At 40.2% G+C, this 27986-nt stretch overlaps 1 protein-coding gene across 2 annotated transcripts in view; it reads left to right on the forward strand.

Moving 5' to 3' along the window:
* The first annotated feature begins 20488 nt into the window (after positions 1–20488).
* Positions 20489–27986, forward strand: part of LOC148009684 (uncharacterized) — a 73546-nt gene continuing 66048 nt past the window's right edge. Inside the window, exons 1-2 of one of the 2 annotated variants that reach the window (XM_087672980.1) lie at positions 20489–20745; positions 21392–21474. In XM_087672980.1, the coding sequence (XP_087529106.1) occupies positions 20601–20745; positions 21392–21474 (228 nt within the window). In that variant the 5' untranslated portion in view covers positions 20489–20600. The remainder of the gene's footprint in view (positions 20746–21391; positions 21475–27986) is intronic. The other variant, XM_087672981.1, reaches the window with a different exon arrangement.

The raw sequence follows: 27986 nt of genomic DNA on the forward strand, positions 1-27986 counted from the left end.
GGACAGCAACCATTCTATGAAAGAGAGCTAAAGGACAAGATTGTTCTAGCTAAATTTAATGGTTAGTCATCTTCACCATCTGATTTAGAGGAGTGAGCCTCTAAGATGGAATCCTACTTTGACATATTCTCTAAAACTGATGACATGAAGATTCATTTTGCTTCCTTGCATTTGGAGGGATTTGCCCATACTTGGTGGAGGTATATTAAAAAAGAAAACATACTTGTAGAGAATTGGGAAGCTTTCAAGGCACTTATGGCTGACGTATTTGTCTCTCCTCTTGAAAAAGAGAAATTGGCACGGAGATGGTATGGTTTGGAACAAAGAGGCCTAAGTGTAAGAGAGTACACTAACCAATTTCTCAACCTAACCATGTATGTAGAAAGTATCAGTGATGAGGCTAAGCTCCACAAGTATATGTATGGTTTAGAGCCATCTTTATCAGCTGATGTCATAGCACAAAACCCTACTTCCCTCTTTAAGGCTATTGAGCTTGTGAAGCGCTATGGAAGAAAATATAGAAAATAATCTTCATTTCAGCCTGGTTTTGGATAGCCAAGGACTGTTTTTAAACAGGGGCAAGTTGGTAGCACTTATGGCAGCAATCATGTGCCAAATGGCAACTTACAGGTACCAACTTATCCTCCATTCAATGCTTCTAGACCTCAAAGTAATTTTAGGACAGCAAACAGTCCTAGAGTTGACTTCAAACAAGAGGACATCAAGCCTAATTCCATTTTAGCCAACATTGAAGACATTGTGGAGATTTTAGCTCGTGGAGGACATTGGAGCTCAAATGGAAGGATTATTTTGGGGATTTTCTTCAAGAGGCTTGAATCTTTGGTATTCAAGTGTTCAAGCAAGCCAGGGGCATTGATTCTTCACGGATTTAATCATATTGGAGCTTGTATAGACTGATTCTATGGATATTTCAAGCTTTATGATGGATTTATGGTGGAATTTGAAGAATTCTTCTATCAATGGGATTGGAGCTGACATCTATCATCTTCTTCAAGCTTAATTGAGGTATTTCTTTTACTAATCTCTGAAATCTCTCAATAATCCACTTGCTAATACTTTTTCACTTGTTGATGGGAGATTATTGATCAATTAATTCTCTAAATTGATCAATAGATCAGAGATTAGTGTTATTCCTCATTAATCTCAGTCTATTCCATTGAATTTCATTCTTGATTCAATCATTACTCTATCATAGATATTATTTGCCAAGTTTGATGCATAACTTTGACTTGTTTTGGTTGAATTCTTTTACCCAAGTTGAAATATTGTAAAGGGGTAAGTACTAGCAATCAGTGAGTCACTGAATTGCATTGGTAAGGCCCTTTCCCTATCCAAACTTTCAAGATTTCATTCAATTGTATCTCATGAAAGGGACTGAATGAATATTTCAGAAATGCATTTCATGCTGATTGATTAGATTAGCAAGTTTCTGCCATGTTGATATCCCCACCGAGGAAAAAGGTGGATGCCGGGGGAGATAGTGGGACAAAAGAGAGGTGACCCTCCCTCATTATCAAAGATCCCAAAGGAGTGCAACCAACCGACCCGAATGGAACTTTGCCCACCTCCCGATGATTCGGAGCCCGTGTAGGGCACCTATCATGCCGTTTTATCTCTCAAATATGTACAACGAGTGGAGAATTGAAGATTGAAGACTTTCCAAAGGCTCAAGTATCTTCAAGTTCAAAACAGGGTAAAACAAGGATTTTACAGGGCTCCACAGGGCATTTACAAGTTGTTACAGGTACACCCTTCATTACTGAAGTACAAGTGCAGGTACTACAGGGTACCCACAAGTCCTATTCAGCCTTCTATAGGGTTTGGTAACCATTTGGGGTTACTATATTGCCTTACAGGGTCAAAACAGGGCACTTATAGGTTTAGACAAGGTGCAAGCCTAAACAGCTCAGACTCAGAAATCGAGTTACAGAATTTTCTGTCCTAAATCTATTATAGCATACTATAGCTCATCTCAAAGAGGGCATTCTTGGGTTCGATTTGGACTAAAAAAATTTAAAATCGGAGTTCCCTAGCAAAGGTTATAGCCATTTTTCTGATAGGGGATACTGCAAGACTTCACTATTATGGCAGGACATAAGGGTAAAAATAAGGTCCAGGAAGATTATGCTTAGCAAATTAGGGATTCCATGTTGGATAATGCACCTCAAGAGAGCCCTGAAGAGCCTGAATAACAAGGGGAAGTTAGTATACTCAATAATACCTTGTGCATCCATGAACAAAGACATAGGGAATGTCACGAGGCCATATTATCAAGAATGGAGCAAATGGTTTTGTCTACTGATCAAATGAAGTCTTCCATTGAGAAGTTAGTGGATTCAAGGACTCAAACAAAGGCTTCTATTGATAAGTTGGTGGAATCTAATTCTCAAATTTCAGCCATCTAACCAATATGGTCATGGTCATGGGATTATTGGAAGAAGAGGCATCCCAAATAGCCAATATGAAGTAGGTGAGGCTTCACAAAGGCATGATGACTATTTGGGCAGTTTGAATGGAGCTAATTCTCAAGCTTTTGGGCTGAATACTCAAATTCTTAGGGGTTCTCTACCAACAGAAAGATTGCATAGTGGTTCTCAGCCACCTGTTGGGAGATTTCTGTCTCAATGTGGGGGTTCCATACATGGTATTCATGATCAACCTATTTTGGGACAGCAACCATTCTATGAAAGAGAGCTAAAGGACAAGATTGTTCTAGCTAAATTTAATGGTTAGTCATCTTCACCATCTGATTTAGAGGAGTGAGCCTCTAAGATGGAATCCTACTTTGACATATTCTCTAAAACTGATGACATGAAGATTCATTTTGCTTCCTTGCATTTGGAGGGATTTGCCCATACTTGGTGGAGGTATATTAAAAAAGAAAACATACTTGTAGAGAATTGGGAAGCTTTCAAGGCACTTATGGCTGACGTATTTGTCTCTCCTCTTGAAAAAGAGAAATTGGCACGGAGATGGTATGGTTTGGAACAAAGAGGCCTAAGTGTAAGAGAGTACACTAACCAATTTCTCAACCTAACCATGTATGTAGAAAGTATCAGTGATGAGGCTAAGCTCCACAAGTATATGTATGGTTTAGAGCCATCTTTATCAGCTGATGTCATAGCACAAAACCCTACTTCCCTCTTTAAGGCTATTGAGCTTGTGAAGCGCTATGGAAGAAAATATAGAAAATAATCTTCATTTCAGCCTGGTTTTGGATAGCCAAGGACTGTTTTTAAACAGGGGCAAGTTGGTAGCACTTATGGCAGCAATCATGTGCCAAATGGCAACTTACAGGTACCAACTTATCCTCCATTCAATGCTTCTAGACCTCAAAGTAATTTTAGGACAGCAAACAGTCCTAGAGTTGACTTCAAACAAGAGGACATCAAGCCTAATTCCATTTTAGCCAACATGAATCCTAAGTCTATTCCTATGGATCTTTACAAAGAAAGAAAGGAGAAAGGCTTATGTTTCAAGCATGGGAAAAAGTATACACCTGATCATGCCTCAAAGTGTGTATACAAAAATGTCAAATCCAAGCTTCAGAGTATGTTAGTCTTTGAGGATTTTGAAGATGAGGTGGATGAAACTAATGCAATTGCACTTAATGCTGAAAATGAAGATCTTGAGGAAGAAGTTGGGCAAGAGTATTTCTATGATCCAGGCGGAAGTGTTCCTTTGATCCAAGTGGGACTTGTAATGAGCCGCTTGTTGCCACTAATTGTTCTATTTCCATGGATGCTTGGACAGGATCTAAAAGCCCTAATACACTCCGTATGAAGGGAAACATTTGTGGAAAGCCAGTGTTCATTCTGATAGACAGTGGCAGTACTCATAGTTTTGTGAATAAGTCCATCAAGGACAAATTGAATCGTATTCCCGCAGATTTACAACAGCCCATTAAAGTTCAAGTGGCCAATGGTGAAGAGGAAATTAGCACATAGATATGCCCACAGGTTTCTTTACAACTGGCTGAAAATTTTGAAGCAAAAGTAAACCTGATCACTTTGGAAATGGGGCTTATAGACATTGTACTCGGTTGTGATTGGTTGATGACATTAGGCAGGATCACTATGGATTTCTCACAGTTGTACATGGAGTTTATCTTCGATGGACATCTTATCTATTTACAGGGAATTCCTAGTAGATCAGATTTTCAGCTTATTATTATTCAACAACTCAAAAGGGAGTACAAGAGGTGCTCACAAATATTTGTTTTGCATTTGAATAAAGAGATGCAAGATCAGCCCAATAAATCAGCAAACCATCCAGCCTTGATAGCTATTCTTGAGGAGTATAAGGATTTGTTTGAGGTACCTACTTCATTGCCTCCCAAGAGAGCAGTAATCACCCCATTGATTTGGAGCCCAACTCAAAGACAATCAATAATCCACCTTAGAGATTATCAAAGTGTGAACAAGAGGAAGTAGCCAAGCAAATCAAGGAACTTCTTGAGATGGGATTCATTGAACCAAGTTCTTCACCTTATGCATCTCCAGTTCTGTTAGTCAAAAAGAAAGATGGATCTTTCAGAATGTGCATTGACTACAGGGATCTTAATAAGATCACAGTGAAGAACAGGTATCCGATACCCAAGATTGATGATTTGCTTGATGAGCTCAAGGGGGCTCGATTCTTTACGAAGATTGATTTGAGGTCAGGGTATCATCAAATTAGCATGCGAGAGGGTGATGAAGTCAAGATTGCTTTTAGGACTGATCGTGGGCTCTATCATTTCTTAGTGATGCCATTTGGGCTTACAAATGCTCCAGCTACCTTCCAAATCCTGATAAATAAGATTTTACAGCCTTTCGTCTTTCAGTTCTTCTTGGTGTTCTTTGATGACATTCTGATCTACAGTAAGACTTTACAGGATCACTTGGCACATATGAGGAGGGTTTTTGATGTATTGAGACATCACAAGGTTTTTGCTAAGGAGAAGAAGTATTCTTTCATGCAGACTGAAGTGGAATACTTGGGACATATTGTTAGTGAAAAAGGAATACAAAATGATCCCAATAAGGTGCAATGTATAAAAGATTGGCCAACACCTACTACTACTATCTCTCTTAGAGGATTCCTTGGTTTATCTTCATTCTATCACCGATTCATTAAGAATGATGCGGCCATTGCAGCTCCTTTGACTAATAGGTTGAAGAAGGAGGCTTTCTTTTGGGGTGCTCTTGTTGCAGATAGCAGCTTCAACCAGTTAAAGGGACTCCTTACCTCTGCTGCTATCTTAGTATGCCCGGACTTTTCCAAAGAATTTACTATACAGTGTGATGCTAGTGGCCGTGGCATTGGGGCTGTTTTGCTACAGGAGCATGGAGTGATTGCCTTTGAGAGCTGTAAGGTTACAGATAAAGAAATGGCCATGAATGTTTATGATTAGGAGATGTTGTCTATCTTGCATGCAATTAAGAAGTGGCACCATTACTTGTATGGTAGCCAATTCAGAGTACACAGTGATCACAGGGTACTTAAGCGTTTCCTTAGTCAGTCCAATCTTACGCCTAAGCAACGTCATTGGGTAGCTACATTACAGAATTATGATTTTGACATCACTCATACAAGGAGCAAAGGCAATATAGTGGCTGATTCTCTTTCTCGTATGTGGGATTGCAAAGTTTCAACTACGACAGAATTGCATAATGATTGGATTGAAGAATTACAGAAAGCTTATCTTCTAGATGAAGAATTCAGCCATATTTTTCAAAAATTACAACAATGTCTTATGGAAGAAAACTCGCATTATCAGTTCAAAAACTGCATTTTTTGGTTGAAAGGCAAGATTGTTATTCCTTCTGCCTCTTCTTTTACATAGAAAATTATGGAGGAGCTACATTCTTCACCTCTAGCTGGACATTTAGGAGTTTTCAAGACCTATGACAGGATCAGTAAAAGTTTTTATTGGAAAGGACTGTGGAAAGATGTCAAGGACTTTGTTATGAAGTGTATGCCTTGTCAGCAGAATAAGGACAACACCCATAAGCCAAGAGGTTTGTTACAGCCATTATCTATTCCTACAGGTAAATAGACTCATATTACTATGGATTTCATTATTGGCTTGCCTACTACCAAGAAGGGATGGAATGGTATATATGTAGTGGTAGACAAACTCACCAAGGCAGCCCATTTTATTCCAACTAAGATTCAATTTACTGCTTCTCAAGTGGCCAGTCAGTTTATGGAGTAGATTTTTAGACTACATGGATTATTGCAGGTGATTGTTCATGATAGAGACTCAAAGTTTATGACTAACTTCTAGCAGGCAGTATTTATATCTATGGGCACTAAATTGGCTCCATCTATGGCCTATCATCCACAAACTGATGGACAGACAGAAAGAGTCAATAAATGGTTGGAGACTTATCTTCGCCATTTCTGCTATGATGTCCAAACTTCATGGGATTCTTGGTTACACTTTGCTGATTTTGCTTATAACAACTCTACCCACACTAGTATTGGAGTTTCACCCTTTGAGGCTTTGTATGGTTACAAGGTGCCCTTACCCACAATCATCTTTAATGAAAGGATCAATCCTAATGGGAAGGAAGAGTTAGAAAGAATACAGACCCTTATTCAGCAATGCAAGATGAATCTTAGGAAAGCTCAAGACCAAATGAAGATGTATGCTGATGAGAAGAGGCGGCCTTTAGAGTTCCAAGAAGGAGAGTTAGTCTTATTGAAGGTGCCCAAGTCCAAGTACTCTACATTAAAAGATGGATTTAGTAATAAGCTTGCCCACAGGTTTTATAGCCCTTACCGGATCCTTAAGCGAATTGGAGACTTGGCATACAGATTAGAGCTTCCCTCTTCCACAAAGATTCACAATGTCAGCTTAAGCCCTTTTATGGTGATCCAGTGGATATAGTTGATGAGCTACCACCTATTGATGAAGAAGGTCTTATTCAGTATATCCCAGAGGCTGTTATAGGTCAGTGTGAGAAGAAGCTTCGATCTCGTTCTATCCTGGAATATCTAATCAAATGGAGAGGTTTACCACCTGAGGAAGCTTCTTGAGGCTTGATTCTATATTGGATGAGTTTCCTTTCTTAAGGGATACATTGGTGGCTAAAGCCTATTGATTATGGAGCTAGTGATGATGTAGACATGATCAGAACAGCACGCTATTTTAGAACAATTTTTATCGTGCCTAATTTTCAGAATTAAGCTATCTACATGGGCTTAAAGTACTCTTCAAGAGCTTCGTTTTAATATATGGTATGTCTCATTTGGACACTTCTACTAGAAGTTATGGCATATTTGGTCCAGTAAGGTCTTTTTACACAACAAGTTGTCTACTTTATTTTGAGATTATTTGTTGAAGACTTTATGGCTCCATATACTTTTGAAGTACTCCAGATCATGTATATAGCTGAGGCCTACTCTCGTTCTTCAATTTTAGTCCATATGGTTTGTTGTACTTCATTCATTTTTCCAATTATAAAGCTGTAAGAACAGAGTAGTACTCTATTCTATCCATCCTTTTCTAGTCTTTCAGGTTTGTTTTTTAGGACAAAAACTTTTGGGAAGGGATGGATTGTAAAAGCTGGGAATAAGGACTTAGTGTAAATAATATTGATATTATGCCATGTCACACTGACATTGGTATAAAAGGAGAGGACATGTAAATTTTCATATCTTTTTGATACATTAATACAATTATTGTCCTTCTCTCCCATCTTGCTCACAACTTTTATGGCTTCTCCCTCTTTCCTATCTTTCTCTCTCCAAATCTAGTATTTCTCTCTCCTCGTCACTCTTATTCTCTCTCTTCCTGCAGTCTTTCTCTCTCTTATGGAGTCTTCTCTCTCCTCTTTCTCTCTCCCTAGTTCACTCTCTGACACTTGCATTGTGAAGCGGTGACGAAAAGCTTAAGGGTAGTTGGAAGAACTTTTGACTAGATGAAAGATAGATTGACGATGGCTTTAGAGGGAACTTCCTTTGATAGCCCAAGAGGATAATCTGGTCGGCATGTCTGATCATATTATGAACCTTCCCCAATTGGCCAAGGAATATTTACTTTATTGTCAGGCCGATGGCATTATTCCTAGATCCCTATCAGGGAGGCTGCTAGCCCCCCTAAGTCCCCCCAACTAGGGGCCGCCTTTTGCGGCCTCCAGATCCCAAAATAGGAGTCCCTAATAACTCCCACACCCCACAACTTGAAGCATTGTGCCTCGAGTTGCTATTGACATAGCTACTCTATATAACCCAAAGGCCAGATCCACGAAGGTTACCTTTTTGTCATCCAATCACATAAACCTCATCTAACATACTAGTCAAGGCCCACCCAATGTCTGTGCTTACACATGGCTTCTCATCATAACAGGGGCCTTACAACTCAGAGCACCATGGATCATTGGTGCCATCTTACAAGGCTGGGACATTAAGCATATCTAACACACTCAAAATTCTAAGATTGGGTCACTTGCATATGAGCTTGGATTGTCATCTCATGTCAAGGTTTATCTTGTTTTTCATCTAAGTTTATCGAAAAAGTATGTTGCTAGCTCTCATCATGTTTTGCAAGACAAGTCTAGTCTATAAGAAGATGGGACACTAAAAGTAGAACCAGAGTTGGTATTAGATCACAAAGTTAGATATATTAGAGGTAGAGATATTGTAGAAGTGTTGGTAAAATGGGATACATATCCTATTGAGGATGCAATTTGTGTTCATTTAGATGTTTTGCAAACAAGAATATCCTTATTTACAACTTTAAGGACAAAGTTTTTAGGAGAATGGGAGAATGTGATATACCCTAATAAAGCCATAGTGAAATTGTTTATGACGTGTGTAAATAATGTTTAGAAATGGTTTTTAGGTCATTTTGAGTGTTTTGAAAAATTTTGGTCAAAATCTTTCTAACGTAGGGATATGTCCTATCTTTGAGCTTGATTTGTGATCAACTGGAATAGAATTTGGCTAACATTTCTCTCATAGAGTTTGAAGAGGGCATCGAGGAAAATATTTTATCCTCTCATGAGCTTGGTCAAATTCCTCACCGTTTTGGAGATACGAGCCTTCGAAAATGAAAAACAAATTCCAACTTTGTTTTAGGGTTATCTTGAAACCCATGGGAATGCCCATCTATCTAAACACTTTACCTTCAGGGATAATTTAACGACTTGCAGTTAGAATCCATTCTTATGGGTCCCTAATCAATGTCTTCATGCCAAATTTGATGTGATGGATTGTAGATCTATAGCCCACCAAAAGGTCTCTAAAATTTTTGAAAAGGTAGCTATGGACTCCAAGTCATTATTGAGGGTTGCATTAGTATCGTCCACAAAAAGATTGAGAATCGTGTCCTTGTTGTTAGGGAGGTGTATACCACTAATCTTCCCTCTCTAGACTTGGTCTTAAATGAGCCACCCTGGCCCATCAGTAGCACTATCAAACGGAAGAGGGGCCAAAGGACATCCTTGCTTAATAGGCTTTCTCTGAGATTGCAATATGAAGTCCCATTCCAATTGGTCATAGGCTTTGTCGAAGTCTATTTTAAGGAAAATCCTAGTTATTTCTTTGTACATAGTTGAGACCCTCTCAAAGACTTATGATAGCATCAAAGCCTATTTTAAGGAAAATCCTAGTTATTTCTTTGTACATAGTTGAGACCCTCTCAAATACTTATGATAGCATCGAAGCCTATTTTAAGGAAAATCCTAGTTATTTCTTTGTACATAGTTGAGTCCCTCTCAAAGATATTGATAGCATCCCTTTTTGTTCCTTTCTCGCCCATTTATTAAGATGGAATGTAAGCCTTCTAGCTAGTGATTTAGGAAATATTTTGTATGCTAAAGTAAGACAAGTGATAGGTCTCCAATTCCCCAATAGTTTCTTATTATCTTGTTTATGCATTGAACTCACTACTCCCTCATTGATCATGGAAGGAACAACACCATACTATACTTATTCTTTCCAAACTAAACCTAGGTGTTCCAGAAGGAGTTATTTGTATTATTGACCAAATTCATTTGGGAGGCCATCAAGACCCAAGGACTTACCTTTAGCTAGTGAGTCTATTGTGTAAGCAAGCTCTAAGGGGGTGAGATCATTATCTAGTAGGGGGTAAATTCAGTTGGAACATACGACATCTAGATACTTGGGCTTTAGCAGCTATTTGGAGGTCAATAGTTACCTTGGCTCACTAAAAATATCGTAAAAGTGTTAAAAGGCCGTTGCTAGGTTTTTTTAATTGATTTAGAACCTCTATCAATTTCTCCTTTCTAGGCTTGGTTTTAGTAGCTAGCAGTTGAGATTAAAGGAGAATTTTCCCTTTTTCAATTTTGTTTTCTAATGTTATGATTTAATGATAGGTTTTGGCTGTGCACTCTTGTCTCACTTTAATTAGAGTATGTTTAGCTTTCCTAAGAAAATGTTACGGTTTCTTGATGGCTATGGCCCAAGTTGGGTTACTTGCAGTAGGGAAGTGAGAGTCCCAAATCTACTTTATATCATACCATATGTGCCTAAAATTAAGAAGGGTGGGATCCGCATGAAACCACCTTGCCCTAGGTGAAGAGATCGAGTCTTGGGAGAGGGTTGCAAGGATTGGAGTACCTTTTGATAATAGTTCATGTACAACGACCTAAAGAGATGTAGCACATGTCTAGCTTGGCCTTCCTAAGGTATGGGGCCTTTTGATTATTTGACCATGTGAAGCCCAAATGTGAGTTGACATCAATTAAGCCATGAAAGCCTTTGAGGATTTCCTAAGAATCCTTGTCAAATTTTCCTACAGTGTTTCCCATCGCATCTAATCTACTAGATAGGGTTTCTACCATATTGAAATCACTTGTGAGGATAATTGGGAATATTTTTTTCTTCAAAGAGTTCAAAAACCTTGCTTTGTTGTTGTAGGTGCTGAAGGCATAAACTGAGACAATTCCTATTTTCTACTCCATATTTAAGTAGGTTGCTATCAAATTATGCTCTCGGTCCTTAACTACTTTCTTCACCAAATGGGAAACTCTCTTATTGATCCCTCTAGTAGTCCCCCAATTCCCCCTTCATGGTCTCTAGGCACCCACTCAAACTCTCTAGAAATAGATTTTAAATCTATGACAAATTGGTCCTAGAAGTTTTAACCTATTGAATATAAATAAAATTAGGATTTAGCCTCTCTTGATATAACCAATGAGGAACCTATTGAATATAAATAAAATTAGGATTTAGCCTCTCTTGATATAACCAATGAGGAGGGGTCTATTAACCCCTTGGAGTTGTAAGATAAATCTTTAGTTTACTCATCGTTATTTCTTATTGGACGTAGAATTGTTGATCTTACCTCTATACCCATTGCCATTGGCTATTGGGCTATTGTCTCCTTTAGTCGAGTTAGTGGGGCTGATTGGGGGGGGGGGGGGGGGGGGGGGGGGATAGAACAGGTCTTACTAGACATGCTAGCCTTGGATTGCTGTGTGGAACTTGCTAGTAACATTTCTTCTTTTGCTTGAGATTTATAGAAATCCTCCATCCCATTTCCTTCATCCTCTAGTAATTTTCCCATATCATAATTATTAATCTCCTTCTCGAATGAATTGTCTTGCATTTTGAGTGGCTTGAAAGAGTTGGGTACCATAAACAAATTCATCATCAGAATTATTTGAGCCTACTATCTCGATGGGCTTTTGGATTTTTTTTTATAATCTATAGAATCATTATCCAAAATTAATAAGCAAGGTTGCATACCTGTTGCTATTATACCTTTGTGTGGTGTCTTTTATTTTCTCATTTTTGCCCTTACCTCAACAAGTTTATGCTTCTTGTGCTAGACCTTCTTAAAATGTTGTTCATCCACTTGAGAGGTGGTGGCTTTATTTTCCTCTTTTTCCTCAATATTTCCCCATTCAGGATAGTCCATGATTAAATGTCCTTGCTTCATGCATTTAAAGCATGCGTCGGGGAGGCTTTTGTAGACTACTGGTTGAGCCCCAATAGGCTAACCCTTTGAATTCTTGATTGGAATATTTTCTTTAAGTTTGTTGTTAATGTCTTTTTCAACAAGTATCATGGGATGCCACCATGGATCGATGTTAGATGTAGGTCTTTGGCCTAGAACCTTCACTGGAGGGGCTATAATGGAATTTAGCACATGATAGAGTGGCTTGAGGAGATTAGGAAATTCTACCCACAGTGGGACATTGGTGGGTTTTGGGCCATGGGGATCAAATTGCAAATGCCAATTGAATAGGGTCAAGGGGGAGTTGCACAACATCCTTTGTCCATATGATAGGGCATTCACAACCACTTGCTTGGTCTCAAACATGAAGCTGAAATAGTTATTAGGTGGGTGACAAGAATCTTTTACCTTGATGCCGAGGCACTAGTTGTCTCTGATTCAACCCCTAACGACCTCAGTGGTGGGGAGTCTAGCACCATGACAGAGCCCAATTAGGGCTTTGTAATGGTATTTAGAAAAAACCTTGTCAACAATTTCATTTGAGAAAGTGACGGAGCACTGATGCCAGGAGGCATATTTCATGGTGGATTCCGTGAGGTTTTACGGTGGATTACGTAAACGTTGATGACCGGGGCTCATACACAAAGTGGATTCTTTGTGCGAGAAGTTGATGGGGACGCCTATCCTTTTCGGGCGTTTCATTAATTTAGTGTGTACATGGGTGATTCCATAGCGGGTGATTCCGCAAAATGCATATTAAATTAATAAACGTTTATGAGTTTAGAGTGCGCACTCGTAATAAATTAAGGTTAGAATTGATTTCTAACCAGTTGATTTATTTATGTAGCTGAAGACTGCTAGGTATTCACTTTTTTCGGTTTAATTGTATTATTTTACTAACGATCGTGAATGCTTCAGTTGATGTGTAGAGATAGCAGCAGTGGTGGAGGAAAGCATTGGAGGATAGCGAGTATTCGATTTATCATTTATATTTTGATGGGCGCATACCTTAGGCATGGCGCCTATATTTTGTGGCGCCTATTTATTGAGGCGTTGGATATTTGTTTATTATTTTGTATGCGCATGGGCGCACGATTATGTTATTTGTACTTGGACATTGTATTGGGTATGCCTGACTCTTTGGGCACTGCCCATTAGCTTTATTCTTATTTTGTGCTAAAGCAAACTCAAAAGCTAAAAGCTTGCTATTTTGTAATTTGGGCTATTATTTGAGCTTGAAGATGATTAATACAAAAAAATACATGCTTTGTGGAGCGCTCACACAAGGCATGGGGGGAGATTGCACCCAATTGGTCTCTTGTTCATGTCGTGCATGCTTTTTACCTTGAGTTTTGTGCAAAAAGTAGAGTTCTTTTGTTCTTGGGACCTTCCGGCATTCAGTACGCAAGCGTACAGCATCCGATTTGCGCACCAGTGGTATCAGAGCGAAGCTAAGATCAAGAGCTTCCAATTGCTACCCATCTTGTGTGAAGGCGGAGCTCCTGGAACGATCGAGCTCTACGGTCAATCTCGTCGTGAACGGTCGATACAGGTGGATTCCTGCGATCAAGAACCTCTGTTTCCATCTTCAGATCACGAAGGACCGGCCTGCAGCAGCGGAGGACCACTCCTACATCCTCACATACAAGTCGTGGAGTTACAGAGATAAGTTTCAATTTCCATAGACTTAAAAGCTTAAAAACTAAAGCTTACAAAGCTTAGAGAAGCTTAAAAGCTTCTAAATTTCAACTCGACGTATCAGAGGAGGTCTCCGAAATTTCCGCCGGGCTAAAAAAACGCCCCCCCCCTAAAATTCGCCGTTTTTGATTCCTACAAGCCTAAAGCTTAATCACTTAAGCTCCAATCACACAAGTCTCATCAATTCTGCAAGTCTACAAAGTTACTTACTCTGCAAGTCTGCTAAATCAACCAAGTCCTGGAACTCTGCAAGTCACATAAGTCTGCAACTCTGCAAGTCAGACAAGTCATCTGAAGTCAAAACTGACTTTTGTTCAAAACTCATAGAAGGGCTATTCCTGCGCAGAAACTCCGAACTGCAAAGTTGTTCATTGGAAGGCATTGTTCACATACGCAGGTTTGTTGAACCATTTTCAGCACATGCAGAAGGATAAAACACAGATTTTTTCAAAGATTACAAATCCCGCAATAGCCAAAGACAAAGATTGTGAAAGCGACACAGAAAAATATATAAGCCTTGTACACCCGATCTTGAGCTACGCTCATCCCGCTAATTTGATTTTGAGAGTGTGAGGTCTTTTGAGTTTTGCAAAATGACGGAACCACATATGGATGATTTAATGGCTGAAGGAGATCTACCTGAACCTACGATGGAGCAAAAGCTGGACTTAATTATGATGCAGTTGGATGAAGAACAACGAGCTAGGCAAGCATTGCAAGTTCAATTGGCTAATTTACAAAGATCGGCTACCGACAAAGAGGAACCTCAATCTGAAAACCTTATCCGACATACCATCGACGTGACTCTCGAAGCTCAATCCATCCGCAAGGAAACAAAGATAAGTAAAAGAAATTTCAAATTCTGTACTTTCAATGGCACTCGAGAGGGAAAAATTATTCTTGCATTCATCAGTCAGTTTGATGACTACTTTCATGAGGAAACATATGCAGAAAAAGATAAAATCAAGTATGTCACTAATAATTTAGTGGATAGAGCATCTCTTTGGTGGACCGTGGTTCGTAAGAGTATAGATTGTCCCACTACCTGGGAGAATTTCAAGAAGAAGTTTATGCAGAATTTCCTTCCTCCACAATTCCATGAAAAAGCCATAAAGCAATGGGACCTTCTTCAGCAACGAGATCGTGAGCCTATTCCTCAGTACACCGAGCACTTTTGGAATGCATTACTCCAGTTACGTATGCTTGAAGACGTACCTGAAGCGACACATAAGCGCAAGTATATGTCTGGACTACTTGGGCATTACTACACTGAAATTAATATGTTCAAGCCTGCAACTCTTGAAGACGCAATTTCATTAGCTCATGACACTAAAGACAAGCTTCGAGGAAGAGACAAGCGTCCACAGCAATTCCAAGCCAATGGTAACTATGGATCTAAGCAATTCAACTCAAATTTTAGAAGATTTAATCAAGGTCATTTTCCTTCATCATCTTTCCGTAAATCTTGGGCAAAACCACTTGCTTTACCATCCAATACCAACCAAAACCCCAAGCCAGTTCCACAGCCAAATCTTAATATCCCTAGACTTCCTGCCATTGCAAACAATATAACCAAAGCCAAACCTATAGTGTGTTATAAATGCCACCAACCTGGACATCTGGCAGCAAATTGCCATTCGAAGAAGCCACCTGTCCATATCAACTACCTTGGAGCAATGGAAGATGACGAACATGAAGAAATGCCTGATTTCACGGAAGATGAAGACAAGATTACCACTCCTTCGGATACTTTATTAGGCATGCCAACTCCACATTCTTTATTGACAATGAAATGTTTAGTGCATGGAAAAGAAAATATTATTTTGCATGATGATGGTAGTACTCATGATTTTATTTCTGCAAAGCTAGTGAAAGAATTGAAATTACAGACTATACCTACGCATTATTGCATTAAAGCAGCATTCTTAGGCACTAGGTATAATGGAACACAAGAAGTGCATGATTTAGAAATTCAAATTGGTGAATACACTGAAAGAAGGAATTTTCTAGTTGTACCATTACAATCAAGTGATATTATCTTAGGTATGCCTTGGCGTCATCAGCATAACCCTGATATAGATTATTCCACACATTTAATTAATATTCAATTCCAAGGAAAACATATTACATTATATGGTTTGCATGCACCTAATGCTTTTCCACTGCTTTCTCATACTCAAGCTAAACGTGCATTACACAAAAGTAGTAAATCTTATCTCATTTGGGTGAATGAGCTGCAAGTTAAAGAAAATTATATGCACCCTAGGCATAAAGAATTTCTTGCACACTTTAAAGATTATTTTGCAGAAGATCTACCACATGGTTTACCTCCTTCACGTCCAAAAGACCATAAAATAGATTTGATTCCTGGTACACAACCACCTTGTAAAGCACCATATAGGCATAACCAGATAGAGCAAAAAGAAATTCAGAATCAAGTTGAGGAATTACTAAATAGAGGATTGATTAGACCTAGTAGTTCTCCATTTGGTGCACCTGTTTTGTTAGTAAAGAAGAAAAATAATACTTATTGTATGTGCATTGACTATCGTGCTTTAAATAAGATCACAGTAAATAATATATATCCAATTCCTAGAGTCGATGACCTTATGGATAAACTGCAAGGTTTTGCCATATTTAGTAAAATAGACCTTAAATCTGGTTATCATCAGGTGAGATTAGATAAGTCTGACATATTTAAGACTGCATTTGGGACACAATTTGGTCATTATGAATTTTTAGTGATGCCTTTTGGATTGACTAATGCACCTGCTACATTTAGTAGAATGATGAATCGTATATTTTTGAAATATCAGTATTGTGTTATTGTCTTCTTTGATGATATTTTGGTGTTTAGTCAAAATGAGAAAGAACTTTATGAACATTTGTCCTTGGTTTTTCAGTTATTAAAAGATAATCAACTGTATGCCAATCCGAAAAAGAGTGAGTTCTTTAAAACATAAATTGAGTATTTAGGTCATATCGTATCATCTAATGGTATTAAGGTTGACCCTAAGAAAATAGAAGCAATATTGAATTGGCCTATACCTAAAAATGTGCATGAGTTACGATCATTCCTAGGTCTTGCTAGTTTCTATATGAAGTTTGTGCGTAATTTTTCATTACTTGCTTTGCCTCTAACTAAACTTCTGAAGAAAGGTATCGTTTATCATTGGTCCGATAATCAACAGAAATCCTTTGACTTATTGAAACATGCATTAACCCATGCTCCTGTATTACAATTGCCTGATTTTAATAGACCATTCTTTTTAGTAGTGACTGATGCTAGCGGATCTGGAATAGGAGCCGTACTTATGCAGGACAATCATCCCATAGCCTATTCTAGTTGTAAACTGAAACCCTCCGAACTTAAATATTCCACATATGATAAATAATTATTAGCTGTAGTACAAGCCTTAAGACAATGGAAACACTACTTAATGGGCTCTGAATTTATGATTAAGATCGATCAACAAAGTATTAGACATTTACTTAGCCAACCTCAAATATCTGACCGACATATCAAATGGGCAGCCTTTATCCAGAGTTTTCATCCTATCATTCAATATCAACCCGGTAAAGAAAATGTAGTGGTCGATGCATTAAGTAGAAGACCTGCCATTCATAATATTTCTGTTATATCATTTGATTCTTTAATTTCTATGAAAGATACTTATCATCAGGACATTACTTTTCATGCTGATTGGAATAAATTAGTTCAAAATAACTTGATTCCTATTGATTCACTGTCTTATAATGATGGATTCATGTTTTATGAAAAGAGATTATGTGTTACAGTCCCATTCAGATATTTTGTTTTGAATGAGATTCATTGTCCTCCATATCAAGGTCATAGAGGTATCATATCTACTTTACGTACATTAACTGAAGATTTTTATTGGCCGCATATGGACACTAATGTATCTAACTTCGTTTCTGAATGTTTGATTTGTCAAAGAGTTAAGAGACATCATGGTAAACAGTATGGATTACTTATGCCTTTATCTATTCCATCGAGACCATGGGAACAAATTTCTATAGATTTTATTACTGGTTTACCTAATACTAAATCTAACCATGATATGATTTGGACAGTAGTAGATAGGTTTAGTAAACAAGTATATTTCATTCCATGTAAGAAAACTTTAACAACATCACAGGTAACACAATTGTTTTTGAAAACTGTTTTTACTAACCATGGATTACCAAAAGTTATTATTTCTGATCATGATTCTAGATTTTGTAACAACTTTTGGATTACTTTGTTTGCTAACCTAGGAACCAAAATTGATTTCTCATTTGCATTTCATCATGAAACTAATGGACAAATAGAAGCCACTAATAGAACTATACTTGATCTTTTACGTGCTTACACTATTTCTAAACTACAGACATGGGATACACATTTGCATTTATTGCAATTTGCATATAACAATACACCACACACATCTACAAAGAAAGCACCCTTTGAAGTGATTTATGGTTATAGATTGTCTACATTTGTTGCATCTTTATCAAATAGAATTCAGAGTGCTGATGATATTGCTACTATGCACGCTACTATTTTTGATGAAGTTAAAGACATGATTGCCAAAGCCCAGCAATCATATACCAAACAAGCCAATAAGAAAAGAAAAGCAATGAATTTTAAAGTTGATGACTATGTTTGGTTGAGAATAGAAAAACGTAGATTACAAAGTGTAGATAGACACCCAGTTGTAAAATTAGCCCCTAGATTCTATGGACCATTTAAGATCATTCACAAAATTAATGACAATGCATTCAAGTTAGAATTACCACCTCACTGGAAAATTCACAACACATTTCACATTAGTTTACTACGACCCTTTAGAGGCCAACTACCTGTACACCCTGTTTATGAAAACCCACATTTGTTAGAGGAAGAGACTGAAATACTTGAACCTGAAGCTATCATAGATACTGATTTTATGACCACTAGAACCGGACGAAGATATTCTAGGTATCTAGTCAAATTTAAGAACCATCCTGTAGAAGAAGCCCAATGGATGCACGCTAGAGACTTAAATGCTTTCCCCACTCTACTAGCTCCACATTGAGCTAATAGCAATTGAGGTCAATTGCTATCCCACCCCGGGGGTATGATGCCAGGAGGCATATTTCATGGTGGATTCCGTGAGGTTTTACGGTGGATTCCGTAAACGTTGATGACCGGGGCTCATACACAAAGTGGATTCTTTGTGCGAGAAGTTGATGGGGACGCTTATCCTTTTCGGGCATTTCATTAATTTAGTGTGTACATGGGTGATTCCATAGCCGGTGATTCCGCAAAATGCATATTAAATTAATAAACGTTTATGAGTTTAGAGTGCACACTCGTAATAAATTAAGGTTAGGATTTATTTATGTAGCTGAAGACTGCTAAGTATTCACTTTTGTCGGTTTAATTGTATTATTTTACTAACGATTGTGAATGATTCAGTTGATGTGTAGAGATAGCAGTAGTGGCGGAGGAAAGCATTGGAGGATAGCGAGTATTCGATTTATCATTTATATTTTGATGGGCGCATACCTTAGGCATGGCGCCTATATTTTGTTGTGCCTATTTATTGAGGCGTTGGATATTTGTTTATTATTTTGTATGCGCATGGGCGCACGATTATGTTATTTGTACTTGGACATTGTATTGGGTATGCCTGACTCTTTGGGCACTGCCCATTAGCTTTATTCTTATTTTGTGCTAAAGCAAATTCAAAAGCTAAAAGCTTGCTATTTTGTAATTTGGGCTATTATTTGAGCTTGAAGATGATTAATACAAAAAAATACATGCTTTGTGGAGCGCTCACACAAGGCATGGGGGGAGATTGCACCCAATTGGTCTCTTGTTCATGTCGTGCATGCTTTTTACCTTGAGTTTTGTGCAAAAAGTAGAGTTCTTTTGTTCTTGGGGACCTTCCGGCATTCACTACGCGAGCGTACAACATCCGATCTGCGCACCAAGCACATACCTTCTCCCTCATTAAAGGGTGTCACTTTTTGATTGCTTGATGTCTCATGCTCACTCCTTGTCTTGGTTTACTAGAGCTCTCCCTATTTGGGTTCATGTTCTGGTTCCCTCCTCTTGTAGATCATGGGTTCTTTGGGGAGAGCTTGTACCAATCTCTGTTGCTTGCTACGTAGGGCCTCCATGCAGGCCATCATTATGGAACCCTTGGCCGATGCTTTTGCTAGGCGGGGATGAGAAACCCCAATTGCTAGGTGCCTAAGGTAAGCATGCTAGAAGTCCATTGAGGGGGTGCAATGTTATTTAGATAAAGAGGATTACCTTGGATGGTTGGGAAAGATTATCATAGGAGCTCTCGTTGAGAACCATGATGAGGCTAGTCCTCAATTGTCCCTCGTGGATCCATCCTTGTCTCAAAGGATCTAGATGAGGGTTACCAAATCCATTGGCATGTATTGGGAAGTTGAACCCATTCGGGCGATGATGCAGGCTCGTGTAAGGCATAGTGTAAAGAGGCACAATAGAGGCTATAGTTAGCATTGTGGGGTTTGCAAAAGATTTGATGGGGCTGAGCATGGAGTCCCCATTGAAGTTCATACATGATGCTTCATCTTATTGCTAGAAGGTAGTGAATGCCCGGCCAGTCCTACATTAGAGGGAGATGTTGCATGTTGCTATTGACACATGGTGGGAATTGGCTCTTCTGCCACCGCGTGTCACCAAATTCTGCCCTAATGGCTAGTTGGGGTGGTGAAACAATGAGTTTCTCGCCTTTTCCTTTCTTGGAGCTCGATCACTGTCTTCTATCCTAAACATGTTAATATGTGGTAACCATTTAAATCTCTCTCTTCTAGAGTTTAAAATACTAAGTTCTATGGACTAGAAAGTCTTCAAACGTTCTAAATCTTAGTCCCAAATTTGAGATAAAATTGTCCCTTATTGATCTCTTTCTGTGTAAATTTTCTGACAATCACGGCAGATGCCATGGACGTTTCTCTCGTACCTCGTTACGGTTTGGCATGCCAGTGCTCGCGAGCTCTGCCACGAATTCCTCATGTGGACATAGCCATCCCGCCACTCGAGAAGGTTGGCAGGAATCTGGAATACAGAGCCGCCGCTCAGAATTCAGGTACCATCGATGCTCCTTTCCTAACATCACAGTGCTTCTGTAAGTTTCTTCTGTTTTCCTTTTACTTGTTCGGCTTCTTCAAAGCCATTGATGAAGGTCGGACCAATAATGGACATCTATTTTTTGTTGACTGAATGGTTTCTGCAAGGCGGGGGCCTTGAACAGTATCTCCATCCAGTGCATGGAGGTTTCATTGTTCTCCATAACCAGACCATGTCTTTTTTTCCTTCTCTTGACCTAAATGTTTAATCACATCTGTTCACAAAGTTTGGACCACTTCATGCAACCAAATGAGAGCTAGAACACTAACTAGAAGCTCTTGTCTCGAACTTATTGCCAAGCAAACTGACAAGAATAACATGTTAAAGTGGAACACCACTTAATTGACGAACAAATAGAGAATATCATAGTGGACTCACGAATTGACATTCATAACATAGTGCAAAGCAAGACCGCCCAGCCTTTAACACCCTTAAATGAGCATCAAACTTTTTAACGGACTTCACAATTCTCTAAAGATACAAAGACGTGTGTTCTCAATAGACATGAATAACTTGAAGTGTCTTAGATGGATCTATTTGCTCGGCAAAAGTAGAGAAACGAAGTTGAATGCATGTAGTATTAATATCTTTTCTGGTATAGGAAGGCTGGAAAGGTCCATCACTCTTTAGTGCGGAGGAGAAATCGGCACTAAACAAGGGAAGACCTGATTTGGAAAAAGTTTCCTCTGTAAGTGTGCTATATATAATAAATGCTTGGACTATTGCTACAATTGAACTCTTATTGTTTGATTGAAAACTTGTGTTGTTGGATGTGATGGAAGACATGTTATGTTGAAATTATAAACAGTCCGATGTTCACTTGGTAGCACATTTTGTATTGTATATACAAGCAATGATATGGTTTTATTTCTTGCAATTTTCACTAGTTTAAGGTCTCTCTTCTTACAAACTTTTGCCCTCTTGTGAGTATGTAGCCAACATCTCATGCAAAAGCTTTTGAAATCCTATGCACTTTCAAGATTGCTATCAATGTCCAAATAGTTAGCTAGCCTTATTTAGAAACTTTGCAAGATGTATGCAACTTTTTGGGCTTGTGTTCATACAATCTATAACATACTCTCCCCTAGCTAGGCTAGGGAGACAACCTTGAGTAGTTATTTGAACCTTTCTTTACGTGTGGCACTATTTGGATCTTGTAGGATGTGTACAGACATTCTCGAGCAGAGAAGATAAACACACTTCAAACTTCAAATCCATGTCTCTACAAACCATCTTTTAATAGGAAAAAAAGGATGATTTGATTTGCTATGCAAAATCAGGCTGATTGTAATCTTCAAGGACAAATCTTCAATCTATTCAAAAATGCCGTTACATTTTTAACGTTTCCTATATGTAGGCAGCATGTTTCCTAGTAACTAGTCTCTTGTTTATGACTTGACCAAATGATGGGAGCCCTGCCCAAGGAGAAGATGTAACCATGTAAATGATCTAACACAAGAAACACAACACAATCATACAACAAACACATAGTTTGATAAAGAAAGACAGCTAGGGTTAGGGTAACTCAGAGACAATGAACACAGTGAATGATAATGAATGGATATTGGAGTTGGAGAGAGTGTCGTACTCTGAGGGATCCTAAAACACAGCAACCAGCCTCCAAAGGTGTTTGATAGCAGCAAACACAATAGTATGATGCCGGATTAGTGTTAGACAAGTAGAGGAAGGTGCAGATCAGCAAATCGCAGAATAGGTGATGTGGCAGTTTGGTGATGGCTCCAGATCAGCAAAACACAGCTATAGAAGGTCAAATCAGGCACAACGGCCCCAATCAGGCTGAAATGTAGGCTGTATGATGATGTCAGCTGACAAGTGGCAGCTGTTTGGGCAAAATGCAGGCTGTACAGCTGCAAATGCAGCACTCTAGGGCTGGTAGACAGCAGGCAGCATCTGGAATAGGTGTGAATTGCAGTTGCCTGGCTGGACAACTGCAAACGCAGCACTCTAGGGCTGGTAGACAGCAGGCAGCATCTAGAATAGGTGTGAATTGCAGTCACGTGGCTGGATAGTAGCGAGAAGAGGGCTGGAAACAGTCAATAACAGCAGTGGAAGGCTGAGTAGCAGGTGCTAGTTGGTAGACAGCAATGGTGGACAGCTCTAGTTGAGCTCTCCTTTGCAAGTGGGGTGTGGACAACAAAGATATGGCACCTGCAAACTTGCAAAAATGAGATAGGGTTAAGCAAAGGATAGCCTGTCTATTTATAGAAGGTTTGGGTTCTCCCAAATAGGGTTTGTGCTTATGGGACACAAACACTCTTTAGGAATGCATTTCTTTTTAATAAAAAGGTTTAATTCATTAATTAAGCATGTTTTGGGGTTGTTTTAAAGAGGCTATTGTAATTTAAACTCAATATCCTAGCCCATATTTATCCTTTCTTTTACCCCAATGTATCCCACCCCAAAGTAGCCATAGCCTACAACTAAGGGTGCACAATGGCTACCTAGTGGCTTAGCAAGACTATAGAGGTAATGGTTATTTTACCAAGGGAGCCCAAGTGATCACCTCGGAGAGGCCAAGGCATTGGACAAAGGGTGCACATCAACTAGCCAGTGGCCTACCAAGGCTTGCAATGGCAAACAGAATCACGATAGACTTGTTTGTGGGTGTATGCATGTGTGTTTTTTGGGAGCTCTTTTTAATTGTTTTTAAATGGATTTAGCTTTAAGTAAGGGTTTCAATTAGTTTTTGTCCTATTAAGTAATCTGTGTTAAAAGTGGATGTAGCAATGGAAGCATGAAAGAATGCTATAATAAACTGCTGAACATAAGATAGAAGAGAAAGGAAAGATAAAACACAAGAACATTACAAAGGAGAACTCAAAGATGTGTTTGGGAAATGGAATCTATATACCAAACATGAGACAATCATATACAATAATTAATGACTGGAGCTCGACCAAATGTACAATCGGATGACCCTGTTTGAAGAGGGTTTCTTTGGAGGTGCAAATGCGGACCTTGTCCGTGAATAAGTCTTCTTCGCTTTGGGAACACATCAACAAGCTTCGGCAGCTTCAGATGCAGGTTCAAAATGCGGGGAAGCCTATTTCCTCCGAAGACATGGTGATTACTTTATTGTCCTAGTTGCTGTCACGATTCGGTACTTTTTATTCCGCCCTTATTGCTTCAAGGCGGAAGTCGACTCTTCGGTGGGAAAAGTTGGTTCCTATGGTTTTGGACCAAGAGGAACAGTTGAAGGGACAAAATGCTTCCAAATTGGAGGCATTGGTTGGTCAAGCCTCTCAGAAGAAGGGGAAGGACCAAAAGAAGAAGAAGGAGGACAACAAATCCAAGAAGGACAAGGAGAAAGTATCGACTTGCCATATTTGTGGTAAGACCGGTCATTGGAAGAAGGATTGCCTCGACAAAGACAAGAAGGACACCAAGAAGAAGGACACGAAGGATTCTGGAGCGGTGGTTGCACCCTCATCAGCTGCTTTTCTACACTTAGCAGTCATTGAGGACTCTACATTGAAGACTTCTGATGCTGCGATGACAGCTCCCTAGGCTTGAGAGTGGATTGTGGACAATGGTGCCTCACGGCACATGACTCCTTTCGATAGTGTTGCCCATTTGCGATCTTCGCATGGGTAGATTCTCATTGGAGACAGCTCTTCTGTGTCTTTTGCTACGCAAGGTGAGATGCAGCTTATTCCAAATGGATGTGGTGGTACCCACACTTCCGAGGTGTTGCATGTGCCAGGCTTGGGGTATCGTTTGCTTTCGGTCCATAAGATTTGTGCTCTTGGCCTCTTGGTGGAGTTTGACAGTGATACTGTTCGAGTCCTTGATCGTGGATCGAGGAAGGTTCTCTCTGCAGGGTATGAGGAGGATGGCATCTACAAGTTGAAGTCTTCCACAGCTCTTACCTCTCTTCTTCTTACCTCTCAGACACAGTCCGAGCTTTGGCATGCTCGGTTTGGCCACTTGAACTATGAGTATCTTCGGAAGGCGTCGCGAGGATCGTGTGTCCGAGGTTTACGAGATATAGTAGTGAGCCATCAGCCATGTGTCTCTTGCATTCGTGGGAAATTGCATCGAGATGCGATTCCCAACAAAGCTTTGAGGCGGTTTACTTCACCTATGGAGCTTGTATCTATGGATCTTTGTGGCTTGATGAGGATCGAGTCCGTGAAGGGGAGCTTGTACTTCATGTTGATCGTAGATGACTACAACAAGATGACTTGGGTCTATTTCTTGACTTTGAAGTCGGAGGCTTTCTCTCACTTCAAGGATTGGCTTCTCTTTGAGGAGAACTGTTCTGGCCGGCAGTCGACTAAAGACCTTGCGTTCAGACACAAGGGAGGTGAATTTATGTCTAATGAGTTTGCTCGTTTTTGTGCAGATAGGGGCATTTACCAGGAGTTTGCTAACACCAACACTCTCCAAGAGAATGGCATTTTGGAGCGCAAGAACCGAAGTGCAATTGAGATGGGGCGCACCATGATGGAGCACCGATAGACACCTTAGTTTTTGTGGGCCGAGGCAGTGGCTAGTGCAGTTCACATCCTCAATTGATCTCCCACTTTGGCCATTGATAGAATGACACCTTTTGAGGCTTACTTTGGGACTAAGCCTGATGTCTCTTATTTCAGGATCTTTGGGTGTGATGCTTATGTGCACATCCCGAAGTCGCAGCGTGACAAGTTTGAGGCAGCTGCCCGACGACAGATTTTTGTTGGCTACAGCTCCCAGTCCCAAGGTTATTGTATGTTTGATCCCGTCAAGCAGGATGTCTACACGAGCCAAGATGTGTGGTTCGTGGAAGTTCCGGCCACAGAGGGGGGGAGGAGCACTTGGTCCTTGGAGATCCAAGGGAGAGTTGGGCTCCCAAGACAGTTCCTTTGGAGCCAGAGCCTCTTGATGGAGCTTCTTCTTCTGATTCAGAGTCTTCGCTTCCACCGGCCACCCTTGAGGAGCTTCCACCGGTGCATGCTCTCAAGTCTTCAGCAGATAGAGAGCGACGAGGAGAGGTATGGCCTCCTCCTCGTTGGACCCATGACACCCTCCGAGATTCAGGAATCGAGGGGATCCCTGAGGACCGAGCACCGTAGGATGGACCTCAGAGGTCATGGAGGACTCGGGCACATTCTTCAGAGCTTGTTTGCCCTAACTATTTTTTGATGACTCGTGTTATGCAGGATTGTGAGCCCACTCAGTGAAGGAGGCTTTGCAGTCTGACCCTTGGCGGAAGGCAATGGAAGCCGAGCTGGAGGCTATTGAGAGGAATGGCACTTGGTCTCTTGTGCCTCGTCCCTCTCATAAGAAGGTGATTGGCATCAAGTGGATCTTTAAGACCAAGTACCTTAGCGATGGTTCTTTGGACAAGCACAAGGCTTGCCTTGTTGCTAAAGGTTTTGCTTAGCGCCCAGGCATTGATTTCCATGATACTTTTGCCCTCACTGCTCGTATGGCGACTATTCGAGTTGTTCTTGCCTTGGTTGGCCATAGGATATGGCTTGTCTATCAGTTGGATGTGAAGTCGGCCTTTCTGAATGGTGACTTGCAGGAGGAGATCTATGTTGAGCAGCCTCCTGGCTTTGGAGCCTCGGATGGGAAAGTTTACAGATTGAAGAAGGCCTTGTATGGCCTCAAGTAGGCTCTGTGTGCATGGAGCGAGAAGATTGACTCGTTTCTTCAGTTGAAGTTGGGATATCGGCGCTCCAAGGCCATCCGCAGCTTTATGTGCACACTTCCGAGGTTGGTCGTGTGTTGTTTGTGTTGTATGTTGGTGATTTGATTCTGATAGGGGATTATGCACAGAAGATCCGAGAGACCAAGACAACTTTACATCAGACATTCGAGATGACGGATTTGGGGCTCCTTCATTTATTCTTGGGTCACGAGATTTATTAGTCTCAGAGGGGGATTTTTATCTCTTAGTAGAGATATGTACAGGAGCTTTTGGTGACTTTCGAGATGGAGACTTGTCGGACCATTACTACTTCTATGGATCTGAACTGGAAGGCCACTTCACACAGATTCTCCCTTGACGGATGCTTCTCGCTACCGTTAGTTGATTGGATCCTTGATTTGGCTTCTCAACACTTGTGTTGATCTTGTTTTGCTGTGGGCCTTTTGGCCGGGCTCATGACTGAACCCAAACAGGTGCATTGGCAGGTTGCCTTGAGGATTCTTCGGTATTTGAGAGGGACCTCTGACTTAGGGATTTCTTATCTAGCAAGTACAGATGCTTTAGATCTTGTTCTTGCATGTTGGAGCGACTCGGATTGGGTTGGTGATGTGGACCACCGGTGGTCTACTACAGGCTACTGTTTTACCTTGGGTACAAGTGTTATCTCTTGGAGTAGCAAGAAGCAGCCCACGATAGTCCTTTCTTCTACTGAGGTGGAGTATCGGGCTGCGTCTTCCACCACATGTGAGGTTATGTGGCTTCGGAGATTGTTGGAGGAGCTTGGCTGTCCCCGGACTCGTCCTACTCTTCTGCGGTGCGACAATGAGAGTTGCATTGCCTTGGTGCGGAATCCTGTATTCCATGCCCGGAAGAAGCACATTGAGATCCAGTATCACTTCATTTGGGAGAAGCTTTCTGGATGGGACCATTGATGTGGAGTACTACAAGACGGTGGATAATCTTGCAGATTTGTTTACAAAGGCTCTTCCCTAGGCTCTTCTTTGAAACATTCCAGATCCCTTAGTCTTTTGACTCGTCTAGGCTCTGAGAGGGGGTGTTAAAGAGAGTCAGTTCCTGGACAGTAGTGTGCAGAGTCGTATGGACAGAGCAGGTGCCACATCAGCAGTACGGCAAGATGCCACGTCAGCAATGCAGATAGGTGCCACGTGGCACTGGTATAGTCGGACGGCATTTCTGCACAGTTGGGACTGTTTTTCTGATTATTTTACTGCAGCCAGCTGTATTAAATGCAGCCGACCTGGTGCTGGTATTTCCTATTTTTTGGCTATATATAGCCAGTTGATGGCACACACTCTTATTCATTATTCAGCTTCTGATCTTGAGATTTGTTGGCTGAGACAGACTGTGCTCGGGCTGACGGATATCGAGGTCATCAAGTCGGAGACACATGCAGATATTTCCTTTGCCCCCGTGTATATTTTTGCACTCTTATACAACATACTACACTGCAGATTTTCTGCGTTTACACTGTCTCCTTTTCTCTCTCTCTCTTCTCTCTGTGTTCAGTCTCTCTGAGTCTTTGT

This window comes from Lygodium microphyllum, chromosome 30 (genome assembly GCF_053477565.2).
Source record: "Lygodium microphyllum isolate KBCC chromosome 30, Lygodium_microphyllum_v1.1.10, whole genome shotgun sequence".
In the NCBI taxonomy this organism is placed as follows: domain Eukaryota; kingdom Viridiplantae; phylum Streptophyta; class Polypodiopsida; order Schizaeales; family Lygodiaceae; genus Lygodium; species Lygodium microphyllum.